This window comes from Crotalus tigris, unplaced genomic scaffold (genome assembly GCF_016545835.1).
Source record: "Crotalus tigris isolate CLP2741 ecotype Arizona unplaced genomic scaffold, ASM1654583v1 scf7180000018217.1405312, whole genome shotgun sequence".
Lineage (NCBI taxonomy): Eukaryota > Metazoa > Chordata > Lepidosauria > Squamata > Viperidae > Crotalus > Crotalus tigris.
The window spans coordinates 701,820-718,943 of NW_024096887.1; the positions used below are offsets into that span (position 1 = coordinate 701,820).

The 17,124-nt window shown below is 39.9% G+C and overlaps 1 protein-coding gene across 2 annotated transcripts in view; it reads left to right on the forward strand.

Moving 5' to 3' along the window:
• ATF6 (activating transcription factor 6) overlaps positions 1 to 12,886 on the forward strand; it is a 123,682-nt gene extending 110,796 nt beyond the window's left edge. For both annotated transcript variants that reach the window (XM_039348974.1, XM_039348975.1), the window contains exon 16: positions 8,918 to 12,886. In XM_039348974.1, coding sequence (XP_039204908.1) covers positions 8,918 to 9,126 — 209 coding nt within the window. In that variant the 3' untranslated portion in view covers positions 9,127 to 12,886. The remainder of the gene's footprint in view (positions 1 to 8,917) is intronic.
• The last annotated feature ends 4,238 nt before the right edge of the window (positions 12,887 to 17,124 follow it).

Genomic DNA, 17,124 nt, shown 5'->3' on the forward strand with positions numbered 1-17,124 from the left:
TATACCTTAATTAAATAAGGTGGTTTTAATTATAGCTTCCAAACCAAGAAAGGGGGTAGGAGTTGAAATAGTTCCTATTGCAATTTTGCCCATTTTTCTTCCAGAAATGGTGTTCAAAATGACTAACAGCAGTTAAATATGCATCGGAAAAGATAAATTTAATTCACAACAAACTATAAATGTGTTAGTTAAAGACTAAATAGCACCCAACCAGTAAAAGCTTATTTCATAAATAAACCAATTTAAATGCCAAAGTTAAAGAAAACTGTCTTTGTCTGCAAGAAAAAAGTTGCCATAGAGAATACTCATCTGGCCTTCATTAGCACAAAGATACAGAGATAATGTATCCCCAAAAACCTCTTATTTTTTCATATTCCCTGTGATTATGGATGATAAAAAGGGGGGTCTCGCTCAAGGCCAAGTTCATTTGGGGGAATGTGAGCCTTCTGGTTGCAAATTATTTAGGACTTTGTATATAACTTCACTTGCATTGTGCTCAGAAATGCACCAAAAACATCAAAGCTCCTCAGATTAAGAAATCAGCTGTTCCCTGGAAAGGAATTTGTTCTGTTGTCTGGCCTCAACTGAATTATCTTAGGTTTCCAAATGCTTGTGAAGGCAGCCCTATGTAAATGTGTTACATTAGTCAAATGGAATACAGTCAAGGCATACATCATCATGTCCAATATGAGATACTTCCCAAAAGGGCAGACCATTTTTGACTGTGCCACCAATCGTGTATGGAAACCAACCAAAGAGAGAAACAACCTAGAACTAAGGAGAAATTTCCTGACAGTTAGAACAATTAATCAGTGGAACAATCTGCCTCCAGAAGCGGTGAATGCTCCAACACTGGAAGTTTTTAAGAAGAGACTGGACAGACATTTGTCTGAAATGGTATAGGGTTTCCTGCCTGAGCAGGGAGTTGAAATAGATGACCTCCAAGGTCCCTTCCAACTTTATTGTTGTTATTATTGTTGTTGTTATTATTGTTGTTTCATCAAGTAATTGGCTGAACTTGAGCCATAAATACCCACTCAAGATTATGTAAAGTACAAGACAGCTGGTGTCTGAAGGCCCTTCCAGCTTAAGGAGAAACTTCCTGACAGTGAGGACAATTAACCAGTGGAATAGCTTGCCTCCAGAAATCGTGAACGCTTCATCATGAGATTTTTAAGAAGAGGCTGGACAGTCACTTGTCTGGGATGGTATAGGTCCTCCTGCTTGAGCAGGGGGCTGGACTAGAAGACCTCCAAGGTCCCTTCCAGCTCTATTCTATTCTAAACTTCCTCCATTTGTGCCATACTTTCACAAAAGGGAAAGAAAAGCAAAAAGAGCAGGTAACATTTTAGCTATTAATGTTCTGTATGATGTGACAAAATGTGGCAAATATTAAGAAGTGCCTTGAATAAAGTTCTGCAGTCTTCATGTTGTCCTAAGAGGCCAGATTACTTTCATTGACTAGTAATTCATCTCTGGTTTGGCTAAATCAGAGGAGGACAGTGTTTAAGAGGTCTTGAGCTACTGTGACCTTGAAGAGATGTACTTCTAAATCTATTTCACCCAAATAAATATGCCCCCAAATAAAGACTATCCTGTATGATAAAGTTTTTTTTCCTCAAAAGTATATTGTTGCCTTTTTTACTCAAACTTATCTTTTTTGCATATATTAGCTGTTGTAATCATTCCAGAATGCAACAGAGAAAAGAATGAGGAAACAAGGTTATTTGGGGGGGGGGATTCCAGATTGCATGGTTGCATTTTGGTATAGAGTGTAGGGAAGACCTTCCAGCTGTTTAATAGTAGTTGGTCACTAAACAGGGATAAAATTGAGAATTACAAAACCAGTCTTAGCTTTCATTTCTAAACCCTTATGGGGAAATCATTAAGCTAGGATACAGTTTAAATGTGGTCTCTTTAATTGAAAATGGATGCCAGCTGAGTTTAGATAAGCAAGTATCATCAGAAATAGGACCCTCATTAATGCTGCCAAAAAAGCCAGTGCAGTCCTAGGCTACATCAGCAGAGGGATCAAAGTCCCTCTTTATTAACCTGAAGTGTTAATATTATTTTAACTGCTTTGATAAGATCACACTTGGAATACTGCATCCAGTTCTGGTCACCATAATACAAAAAAGATGTTGAGACTCTAAAAAGAGTGCAGAAAAGAGCAACAAAGATGATCAGGGGAGTGGAGGCTAAAATATACAATGAACAGTTGCAGGAATTGGATATGTCTAATCTAACAAAGAGAAGGACTAGGGGGTAACATGACAACAGTCTTGCAATATTTGATGGGCTGTGGTAGTAAAGAGGGAGTCGACAAGAAGTAACAGATTGAAATTTATTGAGATCCAATCTAGCATTAAGGAAAAATTTTCTGACAGAACAATTAGCCCTATTCTGTTATTCTATATTATGTTGAATTTTTTTTGTCTCCATTGCCTTTTATATTGTTCTGTGTCCACTGATGATAATTTTGATTATCCAAACAGAAGGTGGGGGGGTCACTTTTGCACCACAGAAATGATTTGGAATAATGAAGGAAAATTCAGCTTCTTTTAAATATGCATTAGATCTTTAATGATGACATCAATATGGAATTTTGATTGGATAAGTGCATAGCACTGACAATAAAAAATAGGGAAAAAATTGAATGTCCAAATGGAATGATGCTAAAATCAAAGTATTGATAATTGAAGAAAGTTTAAAATATTTGGGCAATTAGAGGCAAATAATACCTTGCAAACTCAAATGAAAAAGAAAAACATAATATATCAAATAAATTAGAAAAGTTTTAAATTGAAGCAGAATGGTGCTGTCAGAACCCATTTCTTTGGTGGGGGGGACTTTTACTAGTTGGTTCTTTTTCTTTCCCTTCTGTGGTTTCTGCCATACTCCTGGGGGAGGGGGAGACCTTTGGGGAATTGTTGTGTATCTTTTCCTTTCACTTAGTTGCTACAATGTATCCTCTCCACTTCCTCTATCTGCTTGCCTTTGAACTTTTCTCCCCTTGATGCCAACTTGGGGTGAGAAAGGAATGTGCCTCTAGCCACCTGGCTTATCTCTCGCTGCGGAAGAGAAGATGCAAAGACCCAACAATGTTTTCACAGCCTTGGGAATGGAGTCTTATCAGCCTTGTTTCCACAGCAGACTTAACACCTGGGGATTGACCCGTTTGAACTGACCGGATGAACTGTTGAGGTGGGGTTTGCTTTTTGCTCCTTTAACCTATTGATTTGAGCAGGAAACCCTCAGATCCTGCCTTCTATGCCTGCTGTCAACTTCTCCTAATAAAAGTTCCTTTGTGGATGATTCCATTCCAAGAGTTCTGCTTTCTTGGGAAGAGGTTTTGAAGCGCATCCTTACATTAGGCAGGATCTGCAGAAGTTGGTCAGCCCAGAAGAAAGACCCTTACCGTGGAACCGCACAAACCATGTCTGAATTAGATCCGGAGAAGGAGGAAGCCACCATGGGGGGGGGGGAGATTTCTCTCCAGGCTGGCCCAAGCAGATGCAGCTCGTATTCCTCCAGCTCCTCCGATGAAGTCGTCACCAAGTACCGACATAAATTGAGGTGGTCGATAGACATTGGGAAGAAAGAGGACTGAGAGCGGAAGGCGAGGAAGGTGACCCTGAAACACGGCAGTCACCAACCAGGCTGGAAATTGGAGATGGAGGGATTGCTCCGTCTCAGTGAGGACAAGGATGAAAGACCAGCCTACCCCAGCCAGTTCCTAGAGCAAGCCATCTCCAGCCAGTTCCTAGAGCAAGCCATCGATATGCTGAGAGTTGCCTTCGACTCCACGGAAGAGAAAGCTAATCCGTGTCATGGCATAGCAAACCCAGGTCCAACTGAGGAAGCAGGTGGTATCGGAATCTAGGCAGCAAACCCAGGTCCTTCCACCAGTGCATCAGCGACTGCAGCCGCCACCACAGCAGCAGTCACCCCCGCCTAAGCCGCACCAGCTGATGGGGATGGACACCAACCCAGGAGAAGGAGCGGTCAGTATGCCAGTGAGAAGTTCCAGCAACTGGGGGCAAAATACAGTGGAGAACCACAAAAAATGGGGTTCTTCTTAGCTCAGGTCCTGAGTTACATGGAGGAATGTGACATCCCCAGTGACCATGGGCGGGTGAGGATTGTGACCTTGGAACTAGATGGGACGGCGGCCAAGTGGATGGTGAACCTCCATGAAAGAGACGCTCCAGAATTGCAGAATTTTCATGGCAGCCCTCAGGAGATGATTCGAGGATCCCTTAGCTGATCAGAAGACCAGAGACCTCATAAAAACTGTCAGGCAGGGCCAGCACTCCATGACAGAATACATGGAGGAATTCCGAGTTCTTGCCAGCAAACTTATTGGCTGGAAGAAGTTCTGGTGGGACATTTCAAAGATTGTCTTAACGACGACCTGTATTATGTCTGCATTCCCTGGGGCGATCCTGACTTGCTCCAAGATTGGTACATCCTGGCTGAGGAGGCTGAGATCAATCGAGCCAGAAGGCAATGGCGTCTGGGAGATCCTGGGGAAGATCTCCAGCAGAGGAATTCCGGGAACCGGCGAAACAGACTCCTACTACTCCCAGACCGACAGGCTGTTTCAAATGTGGGAAGGATGGTCACCACGCCACCGAATACCACATGAAGACTCCAGTTCGAAAGCCCGGTGGGGCTTTCCCAGGGGGAAACCTGGGAAAGCCCCACCGAAGCCAAAGGAAACGGCCATGAAATCATGGAGGTTGTCAAGTTCCTAACCCCATCAAAATGGAGGAGGAACTCCAACCCAGACCGGAGAACTCTTGGAATCCTTGGAGGACAGCTCAGAGGGTGGACCCATTGCACCCCTCACCAGAACTGGAGAACTGTTTAGCCCAGGGATGCCAGGGAAAAGCCCTGATAGACTCCGGCTGCACTAACTGCCTCATAAGCCCAACCCTGGTGGGGAACTTAGGAATCGCGGTGAGGAGGCTGAAGAAGCCAATTTCATTCAGCCAATTAGATGGATCCATTGCAGGGGGGATCCCGGCCACTCTCGCCATGCAATCCGTTCAGCTTACTATAGGGAACCACATAGAGACTAACGTTTGTGGTGACCCCTGGAATGGAATGCCCACTCATATTAGGCATGGCGTGGCTAACGAAATGGAGTGGATTGGAGAACTGGAGAGCTGAGATTCCCAAAGAGGAAAATCAATGCCAAGGGAGCAGCCCAGACCAAAGGGGGAGGGGTGAAAACCTCAGAAAGTGCAGCGGCGGCAGGCGAGGGGGAGTTGGAAGGCATACCAGAGGAATATCGGGATCTAGCTAAAGTATTCAGCAAAGAGAGGTCTGACGAATTAACCCCTCACCAACCCATGGACTGTGCTATTGAAATGCTCCTGGGGGCAAAGTTACCTAAACCAAAATTATACTCCATGACCCCGTGAGAATTACAAAAATTTATAGAGAAAAATCTAATAAGGGGTTTTATCCAACTGGCAAAACCAAAAACAGCAGCTCCTATGCTATTTTGCGAAAAGAAGGATGGTTCTCTTTGCTTCTGTGTGGATTATAGATCTCTCAACGTAGTGAGTGAAAGTAACCTTTACCCTGTCCCTCTGATGAAGACATGCTGGCACATTTATCTAAGGGAAAGATTTTTTCAAAGTTGGAGTTGAGGGAGGCATATTATAGAGTCAGAATTAAAGAATGGGACTAATGGAAAACCCTTAGGTTATTTACAATTCAAGGTCCTGCCATTCGGGCTTCAGGGAGCACGCGCATTATTCATGCAACTGATAAATGAGGTGCTCCAGGAACACCTCTATAAGGAGGTTCTTGTCTACCTGGATGATATCCTGATATTCATTGAGACTAAGGAGGAACATGTAAAATTGGTCAGAGTGGTGCTGAGCAAGTTGCGGGCAGTCGCTTGTACGCCAAAGTATCTAAGTGTGAATTTCACAAAGACAGAATTGATTACCTTGGATATCGCATCTCATCAAAAGGCATAGAGATGGACCTTGGAAATGTCCGGGCTGTGCTAGAATGGGCTCCGCCCCACAGCAGGAAACAACTGCAAAGCTTCCTCAGGTTTGCAAACTTTTATTGCATCCCCTCTTTTGTGCAAATTGCATTGCCCATCACAAATCTATTAAAGATTAAAGGGGAGGGGAAACTGAAGCCTAGTCGACTTTTAAAATAGACTGTAGAATGCCAAGCCGCTTTTGAGAAATTAAAGAGGTTATTCTCAGTGGAACTAGTCTTAAAACATGCGGATACTGAGAAACCTTTCATAATTCAGGCTGATGCTAGTGACATAGCGATGGAGGCAGTACTGCTTCAGGAAAATAATGAAGGGATATTACAACCTTGTGCATACACATTGAGGAAACTCACAGAGACGGAACAAAGGTGGGCAGTTTGGGAAAAGGAAGCTTATGCCATCCGGTGGGCTCTCTTAACCTGGCAACATTTCTTGGAGGGAAATAAAATCCCCTTCCAGGTATGGACTGACCATAAGAATCTGGAATCCCTAAAAATGCCCAGGAAACTGTCTCCCAAGCAGGAGAGATGGTCCCAGCATTTCCACCAATTTAATTTTACCATAAAACATTTACTAGGGGAAAACATTTCCTAACAGAAGCACTGTACAGTTACTGCAATACAACAGCACCAAAACAGAGATAACAGATCCACTCATGCCATCAAAGCAGTTAGCAGCACCAGTCACCACTCGAGCGCAAGCCAAAATCCCAAAGACTCTAATAAGTCAAGCTGGAGTGGAATTCAGGAAAGCGCTAGAAAAAGACCAATGGTTTCTAAGCCACAAAAACTTATGCACAATGAACTATGGACTGCCATGGGTGGGAGGGAAACTCTACATTCCAAAAAGCCAAAGACTGACCTTCACGCAGCTTTGCCATGACTCCAAATCTGCCGGCCATTTTGGGTTTGTGAAAACCCTCCATTTAGTAAAACAGCAATTTTGGTGTTCATAGATTTAAAAAAGGACATTGAAAGCTATGTAGCTAGCTGCCCAATATGTGTAGCAGTCAAAAGGAGACGGGAAGACCCCAGGACTGTTACAAACAGTAGCCACTTCGTCAGCACTCTGGAGGGAGATTTCTATGGACTTTATTGTGGAATTACCAGAAAGTGGGGGATATTTGTTGATTTGGATTGTAATGGACTTATTCTCTAAACAAGTACATTTTATCCCATGCCAGAAAATCCCTACCGCCAAAACTTTAGCAAGGTTATTCGTACAGCTCATTGACTACATGGAGCCCCACAACGGATTATATCCGATGGGGAGATGCTATTCACTTCACAGTTTTGGAAGACCCAACAATGTTTCCACAGCTGAAACAGGATTGGCCTGTTTGAACTGACCGGATGAACTATTGGGGTGGGGTTTGCATTTTGCTCCTTTAACCTATTGATTTGAGCGGGAAACCCTCAGATCCTGCCTTCTATGCCTGCTGTCAACTTCTTCTAATAAAAGTTCCTTTTGGGATGATTCCGTTCCAAGAGTTCTGCTTTCTTGGAATGAAGTTTTGAAGCAGGTCCTTACAGGTGCTAATATATTCAAAGTGAGTAACATATGCTGTTACTGTAATATGCTGCCCAGCAGCAAGACTGAATACAAGCCAAACTAAATGTTTGGGATTGCAAGACCTGAAAACTTAACAACAGTACAGTGTGTGCTACCTACAAAGAGTGTAGCATTTGTACCAAAGAAAATTGGTTTGTTGTGGTTGTTGTAGAAACAAGCAATGGAGGATGACATCAAACATTGAAATGATTACCTAAAATTAGGCAAAGAGGAAATGATAATTGATGTGTTCAAGGAAAATTTTTTGATCATGACAGCATCAAGCATCAAGCATGCAAAAATCAAAACAATTAAAACAGTGAATGAAAAATTGGAAAGATAAAAGGTTTGCACGGTCAAATAAAAAGCAGTGGCTTCATACTGCATCCACCAGAAATAGAACAGTAAGACTAATAATTTGCAGCTCAAGAATAGACACTAGCAAAAAATAACATAAAAACAAAAATTTGAAAAACTGGAAGCAACTTCAAATGTAGCTTATGCAAAGAAAATATAAAGCTGTTAAACCACTCAGTAAGTAGATGTAGCAAAGTTGTGGCAGAAATAATATACTGGAATGTATCTAAAAGATACGAATTTGATGGTATGTGAAAGTATAGGTATGCTGACAACATTGATAAAATGACTCAGAATGATCATGCAAAAATGTTATGAGACTTCCAAATTCAATTATACTGCAATACATCAGACATTACAGTAGCTGAAAAAAGATGCTGCTTATAGATTGATAATACCAAGTGGCAGTAGGGTATCTCAAAAGGAACTGAAAAGATTGAAAAATATTGGGGCTTAACCATAGAATAAACTGGCAAAAGTTTTTCCATAGTTACTGAAGTATTGGAAGTTACAACAATAAAATTATCAAAACAACTGAAAAAAGTAGAAGTATTCAATCTTGCAAATTCAGCTTTCAAAAATACTTTGCTTGAAACCATATTACAATAATACTTGTGTCATTCTCAGACTTTTAGATACTGCTTGAATTGATCCTAAACCATCAGCATTTGCTGAGCATTCTTCAAAAGAAGATAAATAATAATATAACTAAATCTGAAACTGTGAAGCCTTTATTATATACAGGATGTTTTAAAATATTTTGACTCTTCTTTTAGAAGTAGGCTTATTATTTGTCCTAAATCACTTTCTTGCTTTTGTTTCTCTGCCATTTTTCTAAATAAATAACGGGTACCATTGCTTCTGTGAAGTCATTGGTTCATATATATCTCTATCCTATAGTTGACCATGGGTTGTTTTTTCCTCTTATACCCCCAATATATTTATTTCTGATTAATTCTTCCTTCTTCTGTCCTTTTGTAGAGAAAATCATTAACGGGCAAGACTATGAAGTTATGATGCAGATAGACACTGAAGTAATGGACACCAGGATCCTGCATATCAAAAGCTCATCCATCCCACCTTACCTTCGAGAACAGCAGAGGAACCACACAACTTCCTTTTATCATTCTCCTCCAACCGTTCCAGAGGCAGCTCCTGCTGTCAGAACAATCACTGAATCACCCCAGTAGGCTCTCAGAATGAGGCTTTCATACTTGCTCAGAGATAGGTGACCCATGTGGGTTTGCCATGGCAGTATCAGGGGCAGTATCCTGTCTTAGACAAAAGCTTGAGGTTTCTGGATTTCAGGATTCTGTCTGCTTTTAGACCTAGCCAAAATTAATTTCTCGCCCACTCTATCTAGATTATCTGCCATCTTTGTAAGGCAATATTTATGGGCCTAAGAACTTCACTTTGTTAAAAGAAATGCTAAAATTGCAATGGGTAAAATAATGTTATTGATGGAAGTTTGGTTTCTGTGGGTTTAATTAATTCCTGGGATTGGGAATGGGCACTAAATGTCTTTACTTTCCCTTACCTTCTTAGAAATAAATATCAATTTCTTAGCAGTTTCTGAAGAAGAAATGTAGGGGCTACATATGGAATACAGGTTGTCTGTCACTAATTATTTATATTTGTTTTATTTTTAATTTCACTTTGTCTGTAGAGTTTATAATTTGCATTCTTTACTCAATCTTATTCTGGGTTTTCATTCCTGCTTCATTTTACCAGGAGGAGGAAAATAAGGAACTACAGGTTCTTGTTCAGCAAATTAGAGCTTAAGCCATTCTTTGCTGCACTCTGTATTTTTAGTACTTTTTTATTATTTTATTCAGTCTCTAGACTAAGTACTATATCCTACACTTTTCCTGGTACTTTATTATACAACAAATGCCCAGTCCAGCTGTTTTGCATTTGTTACATAAGATACAGATGTTTTGTTGATACCACCCTTTAATTATGTGCAAATTTGTAAAGTATTGTTACTGGGAAAATCTTTCTAGTGCTATTATAGAAATTAAAATTCTGTCAGAGTGTATCTGAACCAGTTTCAAGGGCACCTATTGAATGAGACTTGCAAAATTACTAATGAAGAGCTTTGTTTTGACCACTACACTCCTATTACTTTGGGCTAAATATTAAGTGAATGTACTGGAATTGGGGCAAGTGGTGCTTATTTATTAGCCAAAGGCCAGATATTCCAGAGAGAAGCTATGTTCATGTGTGCACATCTTCATGCGCTTCCTGCATGAATTTACTCATTAGAATAATTTATGTCCTCTGGTTTGGCAACAGGGAAGGATCAAAAAGAGTGTGTTCAAGTGGAAAGGCCCCAATTCATATTGAGAGCGCTAGATCAGTGAGAACAAGTTCTCTGCCTTTTCCACTCCTTCCATTGACATAGTTTATGCCCACATTGGGCATATAGGATACCCACATTGGGATGTACTTTGAGATTTTTACTTGGAATAAGGGAGGATGTGTTATCTGACGCATAGATATTTGCAGGGGGTGTAGATTCCATAGTAAAGGTAAGACTAGTGAGGAGGAAGGAGCACTTGGCTAAGTATTTGTGAAGTGGAAAAAAAAAGCTCTGAATGTAAAAGGCTTCTTCAAATAAGTGAAGAACGTATGAGTCACGGGCAAAACTTTGTGTCCTTTCAGCAAAGAAAATCTCCATTGGCTAACTCCCATTGCATAGGCATCATCTGCTTTTCTTCCCTTCTGCATGTGTGTGACCTTGTTTGATTTTCAAAATTCCACTTTCAGATCTTGCAATCCTACTTTATTAAAGATTATCACAACTTCCACAAAAAACCACTTCAGGCATTGAATGGGTATTTATGCAAATGTATAAGCAGTGTACACATATGAGCAATATAATGACGGATGAAAGTGCAAGAGATAAACAACGATAGAGTCTTCCCTGAAAAGGAATGGGCAAAATTCTGTGTTGTGGGTTCGTTCATTGATATGTTAACTTCTCTGGATAACAGATTGGGTAGGAGTTGTAATATTACTTGTGTATACTTTAAGTTGAAAATCTATCAGCTTTATTTATTTTCTGTGCTGTTATTTACACACATCAACTGCTGGATATAAGTAAGGTAAAGTCAATGATATGTAAATTTGAATATATATATTTTTGAAGTCTTTCTTCAAAAGCATCAAGAGTGACTGGACAAAACCTAACAAAATTAAAGATAACAATCCACTATAAACCAGTAGCAAAATAATTGAACAGCATAAAACTAAAATCCCTACAGAACAAGAAAAGAAACTGGCAGCACAATTAGGTCCAAGTCAACTTCACCCCATATTTTCCACCTGCTGGGCCACATTACTTGTTTGTGTTGCGTACAGTAGGCTTCTCACATGGCAAGAATCCTTTTTATTAGTTATTCTGTAGAATGCTATGAACATTGATATACAAAATATCGGAAGCACAATGCATAAAGAGAATAGCATGAAATTACTTGTTAAAATTTAATTTCTGTCACAAGAAGTTGCAGTGTACATGGAGCTAAGGATCTCAGAATTGTTTTGTCTTCAGGGACAAAATAATTCTATTTTTTTTAGAGAAAATTTGTCTGGCTCTTACTGGAAATTGAGTAATGTTTTGTAAACATTATTTGATTAAAGAAGGCGTTGTTCACTTGGATGCTGATGTTCCTTTGTGCCACAATCAGGAGAAAGCTTTTCCCTGTTAAATGTTCCCTATAGACATCCATATTATGTGCAATTTGATGCTGTAGAAATAAACAAAAAGATGTTTGAGTGTGCACTTTTTAAAAAACAGTAGGGAACAGATCAGCAAGCAGTCTACTAGAAGTTTTCTTTGGTATCTTGAAGATAAATCTTGGTAGTTATCCTGGTTTTCAGATTAATCTGACCCAAGATCATTAAAAATTTGTCAGATGAGAAGCATTTTTAGTTCAGCTAATTTTTTTCTGCATCTTATATGTTAGTGTTATAATAAAAAGCAGTCAAATTATGTTATAGATCCATGAAGCTAATTGCCAACCAAAATCTAGCAGTGGTCTTGAATATCAAAGTATCCCAGATCTAATTTTGCTAAATATATAATCTTGACTACAGTCCTTGTAAGTATCTGCTGGTGGGAAAATGTACCTTACGAAAGGAAGAATCACTAGGGTGGGGGAAAGAGAATTCAAGACTTTGAGTCAGTCAGAACTATGCTTGTCTTTATTTTTTTCTCTGCCTTAAGCATCCTTTCTTGTTTGAAAAACTCTTCCCTTTCTTGAGGGCCCTTGTTCATCTCTAGTCTGGCCAACTGTGGAAATCAGTTTTGAGCTGTTCTCCTGCCAGCCTCAGCATTTCTTCAATATTGCCTGTCCAAAATTGGCCGACTGCCTTTGGCTGAATAAATGTCCAGTGTTGCTTTTTCATTGCTGTGCTGGAAATACAATTCTTTGCAGACACTTTATTAAAAACAAACAGCCTTCCTCTTCTGAGAAAGTATATGGACAACACTTTCACAAAAGCCTAAGATATCTTGGGTGTTTTCTTTAAAGACTGTAACATCTTTAAGCAATGTTAAAATAATATCTTGCACATTAGGTTGGATCTGTGCTTTGAGTAATGATGTAAAGTAGGTTTAGTTAATTTAAGAGACACTGAATTCAATGGCCTACGCTTAACAATTTTTTAAAGTTTGTACTTAATGTGCTGTTTTGGTTTATTTGTTTGTTTTGGTAATTAAATTATTTCCTTGTTTCAGTATTGTGCTTATTTCTTTGAAACATCTGAATAAGAAATCATTTTTGTTATCTGTAATTACTGTTGGAAGAGCAATTGCATTGTCTTTTGTTTTTGGTCTTTAAACAAGACACCTGGAATCGAAATTATCCTACTACTGGGACATCACAATCAAGAAGTACTACTCTATGTTTAGATTCTCTTCCAAAAAATAAATAAAATATACATAAAGAGCTGTGGTATTTGTTTTTATATCTGCATACCATTGAATTCACCTGTTACAGGATACTATATTACTGCCTAGAGCAGTAAGGAAGGCAGTTTAATGGAACATTGGCAGGATTACGAGTAAACAACATAACTAAGAAATAAATGGGAGTTAGTGTGCTCAGATAACTTTGTGAAAGCGTTAAAAATATAAAACTGGGGACTGAGGATCATTCCCTATTACAAACTGGGAAATCATTTCAACTTCACTCTGGCAGGCCCCTAATAAGAAGTATGTATTATAGACTGCCCCAATCTCTCAAAGTCCCCCTCATCTCTTGGCTAAAGATTTCTTAGTCCATCTACCAACTATCCCTCCTTGTTCCTCCTTTTTTCCTTTCCTGTCCTCCAAGCACTATAGTTTTGCAGAATATAGAAGATAATGATTGAAGGCACCCCTCTTTGGGGAGATTACTGCTTTTCTCAACTGAGCAAAGAGCTCCAACACTGATGCTTTAGGATTACTCAGCAAATCAGAAATTGCCTTCCTAACAACCCTGGGGTAGAATGTTCAAAGCACAAACATATTTTTCACCTGCACCAGCAGCCAAAAAAACTAATACAATCCTGGCTTATATAAATAGAAGCATTGAATCAAGATCACGAGAAGTATTAGTACTGCTTTATAAAACCCTAGTAAGACCACTCCTGGAATACTGCAACCAATTTTGGTCACCATATCACAAAAAAGATGTTGAGAGTTTGGAAAAAAAATCAGAGAAGAGCAACTAAGATGATCAAAGGTCTGGAGATTAAAACATATGAAGAACGGCTGCAGGACTTGGGTTTGGCTAGACTAAAGAAAAGAAGAAATAGGGGAGATATGATAGCAGTATTCCAGACTTGAGGGGCTGCCACAAAGAAGAGGGGGGTCACGTTATTCACCAAAGCATCAGAGGGCAGGAGAAGAAACAATGGTTGGAAACTAATCAGAGTGAGAGAGGCAACCTGGAATTAAGGAGAAACTTTCTGACAGGACAATTAACCAGTGGAATAGCTTGCCTTCAGAAATCGTGGGCACTCCATCACTGGAGATTTTTAAAAAGAGGCTAAGTAGTCACTTGTCTGAGATGGTATAGGTCCTGCTTGAGCAGGGGGCTGGACTAGAAGACCTCCAAGGTCCCTTCCAGTTCTATTCTATTTGATTGTGTGGATGTTGCATTTTGTAGTCTATTATTCGTGCCTTTCAATAGATACTAGAGTGCCATCCCAAAATATGAAATAAAATCACTCTGAAACCCAAACAGAGCATTGGTTACGGGTAGGGTGATTGCTCTGCTTGATCCCATTGCAGCTGAAGGAGACCATAGCTGGGGCTCATACAGATTTACATCCCACAATAGAATTTCTCCTCGTCTCAATGGCTTCATCAGCATTGGAGGGAATGTGCTGCCAGCTCAGAGGAAGGTGCAATTCTTTCACTTAGACTAGAGGACAGCCACCCTTCATTGCCAAGTGCTAAAACAATAACCAGGCAGAAGAAGGAATCAAAAGAGATGTTGCATGACAGACCAGGAAACCAAGGCAGACAGAGCTTATTGCATTCTTTGACCAAGTGACAAAATTAGTGGATCAGAGGAATGCTGTGGATATAATTTACTTGGACTTCAGTAAGGCATTTGATAAAGTAGATCACAACCTACTACTTGATAAGATAGAAAAATGTAGGTTAGACAGCATCACCACCAGATGGATCTGTAGCTGGCTGACCGGCCGTACTCAGTGTGTGGTCCTCAATGGAACCACATCTACATGGAGGGAAGTATGTAGTGGAGTGCCCCAGGGCTTTCTTCTGGGCCCAGTGCTCTTCAACATCTTCATCAACGATTTGGACGAGGGGATAGATGGGAAAATCATCAAATTTGCAGACGACACCAAGCTGGCAGGAATAGCCAACACTCCAGAGGACAGGCTTAGGATACATGAGGATCTGGACAGACTTGAACACTGGGCGCTATCTAACAAAATGAAATTCAATGGTGAAAAAAGTAAAGTTCTACATTTAGGCAAGAAAAAACAAATGTACAGGTATAGTATAGGGGGTACCTTGCCCAATAGTAGTAACTGTGAGAGGGACCTCGGAGTCCCTTAAATATGAGCCAGCAGTGTGCTGCAGCTGCCAAAAAGGCCAACACAGTGCTAGGCTGCATTAACAGAAGGATAGAATCAAGATCACATGATGTATAAATACCACTTTACAATGCCTTGGTAAGGCCACACTTGGAATACTGCATCCAGTTTTGGTCACCACGATGTAAAAAAGATATTGAGACTCTAGAAAGAGTACAGAGAAGAGCAACAAAGATGATTAGAGGACTGGAGACTAAAGCATATAAGGAAAGGCTGCTGGAATTGGTTATGTCTACTTTAATGAAGAGAAGGACGAGGAGGGACATGATAGCAGTGTTCCAATATCTCAGGGGCTGTCACAAAGAAGAGGAAGTCAAGCTATTTTCCAAGGCGCCTGAAGGCAGGACAAGAAGCAACGGATGGAAACTAATCAAGGAGAGAAGCAACCTAGAACTAAGGAGAAACTTCCTGACAGTTAGAACAATTAACCAATGGAACAACCTGCCTCCAGAAGTGGTGAATGCTCCAACACTGGAAGTTTTTAAGAAGAGATTGGACAGCCATTTGTCTGAAATGGTATAAGGTTTCCTGCCTGAGCAGGGGGTTGGACTAGATGACCTCCAAAGTCCCTTCCAACTTTACTACTACTACTACTACTACTACTACTACTACTACTACTACTATTATTATCATCATCATCATTATTAAATAGCTGAAATTGTCAGTAATTCATTCACTAGATCACTTGTGTATGTGTATCCAAACTTACAGTCACACTCTCCTATCACTACTATCTATAGGTTTATTTAATATAATAAAAGCACATTTCAGAGGCATGTCATGATTTGCAACTCCCCCTTTGTGTCTGAATTTATTCAGGGAAAGACACTGTTCTCGCCAAATGTAAAGATACCTTTAAATGTATGCTTCCCCCAAGCAAATTCTCTGGATACATTTGCTGTTTTCCGGGATGCTTGTGGTATTCTTTCAATAATGTAAAAGCCATGTATTAGCAAAGGTGAGCAGGAAACAATTTCAACAAATGATATATTTTTAATGACAAAAGCTGTAATCGTGGAAGTACTTACGTAGACATAAGTTCAGTTGAGCAAGAGATGATTGAGGTTATGCTTGGTGAAAGCACCTTACCAAGAATGGATTGTATCTTGAAAATGTCATCATTAGGAAGGAATTTTACAGGAAGACTTCATCAATTCCCATTTGTCCACTCTTCCATACTCACTGGGCACTGGTTAAGGTTTTGGGAGAAGATGCCACATGTAGCAGATGAACAATCCTTTAATTGATTGATTAATTGAGTGATTGATTTCATACTTGGATAAACAGCATTTGCTTCATTCCCAATCTTTAATACCCCCACCCAAGCCTCTAAAATACTCTTTTACACATTCCCTCATTTTAGTTTCATCCTAGACAATTTCGTCACTTTTATTTTTAATACCATTCACTCTGTTGGCAATGGTTTGTTTAATCCATTTCATCCATTTCCAAACCAATTCCTTTGTTTCTATCAAAATCACTCTACGTTGTTGTTGATTCTTTTAATTTAATCATTTTTAACTTTCATCTGTCTTCTGCAGCTTTTTCTTTCTATACATATTTCAAATAGCTTTTTCTCATCCTCATTTTTTGCAGCAACCATGCTGTGAAATGTGCTTTTCCTCATCCAGAGCATTTTTGTCTGCGTTTTTTTTATCCAATGACTCATTGGAAATAAATTATGCAAAGAGCATCAGGATTCTGTCCATTTGCCTTATCTGTCAACAGGATAACACTCCGAAAATGGAACTGACCCATACCGAGCTAAGTATGACACTAAGTAAACACTCATTCAGTTGTTTATGCTTGCTTTTCTCCCATATGCATTTTCCTCCAAGATCCATTCTTGATGCTACCAAATGTTGCCTGTTTAACATTAAACAACTCTTACCATTATGTCCTTGCTTTGCTCAATTAATTTTTCATCACAAGCAATTGACTCATCTCTGTGTTAAACAATTAGAAGCAGAAGATTTCATGCTGGTTCAGTTTTGCCAACTCCTGGGTGTTGAATCCAGCCACTACACCAGCAGTGAGGCAAGGCAGTGCGGGGGCTAAAGGATCTGCATCTA